Source organism: Tupaia chinensis, unplaced genomic scaffold (assembly GCF_000334495.1).
Source record: "Tupaia chinensis unplaced genomic scaffold, TupChi_1.0 Scaffold000131_1, whole genome shotgun sequence".
Taxonomy (NCBI): domain Eukaryota; kingdom Metazoa; phylum Chordata; class Mammalia; order Scandentia; family Tupaiidae; genus Tupaia; species Tupaia belangeri.
Genome location: NW_006159600.1, coordinates 737,138 through 737,490, shown reverse-complemented (window position 1 = coordinate 737,490; position 353 = coordinate 737,138). Strand labels below are relative to the sequence as shown.

At 64.0% G+C, this 353-nt stretch overlaps 1 protein-coding gene across 1 annotated transcript in view; it reads right to left on the bottom strand.

The window, feature by feature from the left end:
* Nucleotides 1-6: 6 nt before the first annotated feature.
* MYADM (myeloid associated differentiation marker) overlaps nucleotides 7-353 on the bottom strand; it is a gene marked incomplete in the record, with an annotated part of 23,977 nt that continues 23,630 nt past the window's right edge. The window contains 1 exon segment of the mRNA XM_027770388.1: nucleotides 7-342. Within this exon segment, the coding sequence (XP_027626189.1) occupies nucleotides 184-342 (159 nt within the window).

Sequence of the window (353 nt, the reverse complement as noted above, 5' to 3'; positions counted from 1 at the left end):
GAGACGAGGAGGACAGGTAGAAATGAGAAGTGACCGGGAGCAGACCTGAAGAGGGGTCACCAGCTGGAAGGAGGCAGAAGCGGGACCAGAGGGCAGGGGAGAAGGGTCAGAGACGGGAGAGAGAGGAGAAGGGGAGACGGGAAGAGGAAGGACGGAGGTCGACGGGGTGGGACCCTGGGAGTCTTAGACCTTGACGAACACCAGGCGGGCAGAATAGACCAGGTCGGCCACGTAAGCCAGCAGGTTGATGGCCGTCAGAATGGCCACAGCCAGCCGGCAGTCCCAGGCACACACGTAGTAGGTGTGACTTCTCCCGCAGCTCACGTCCCTCCAGCGGCGGGGGGGGGCGCCGC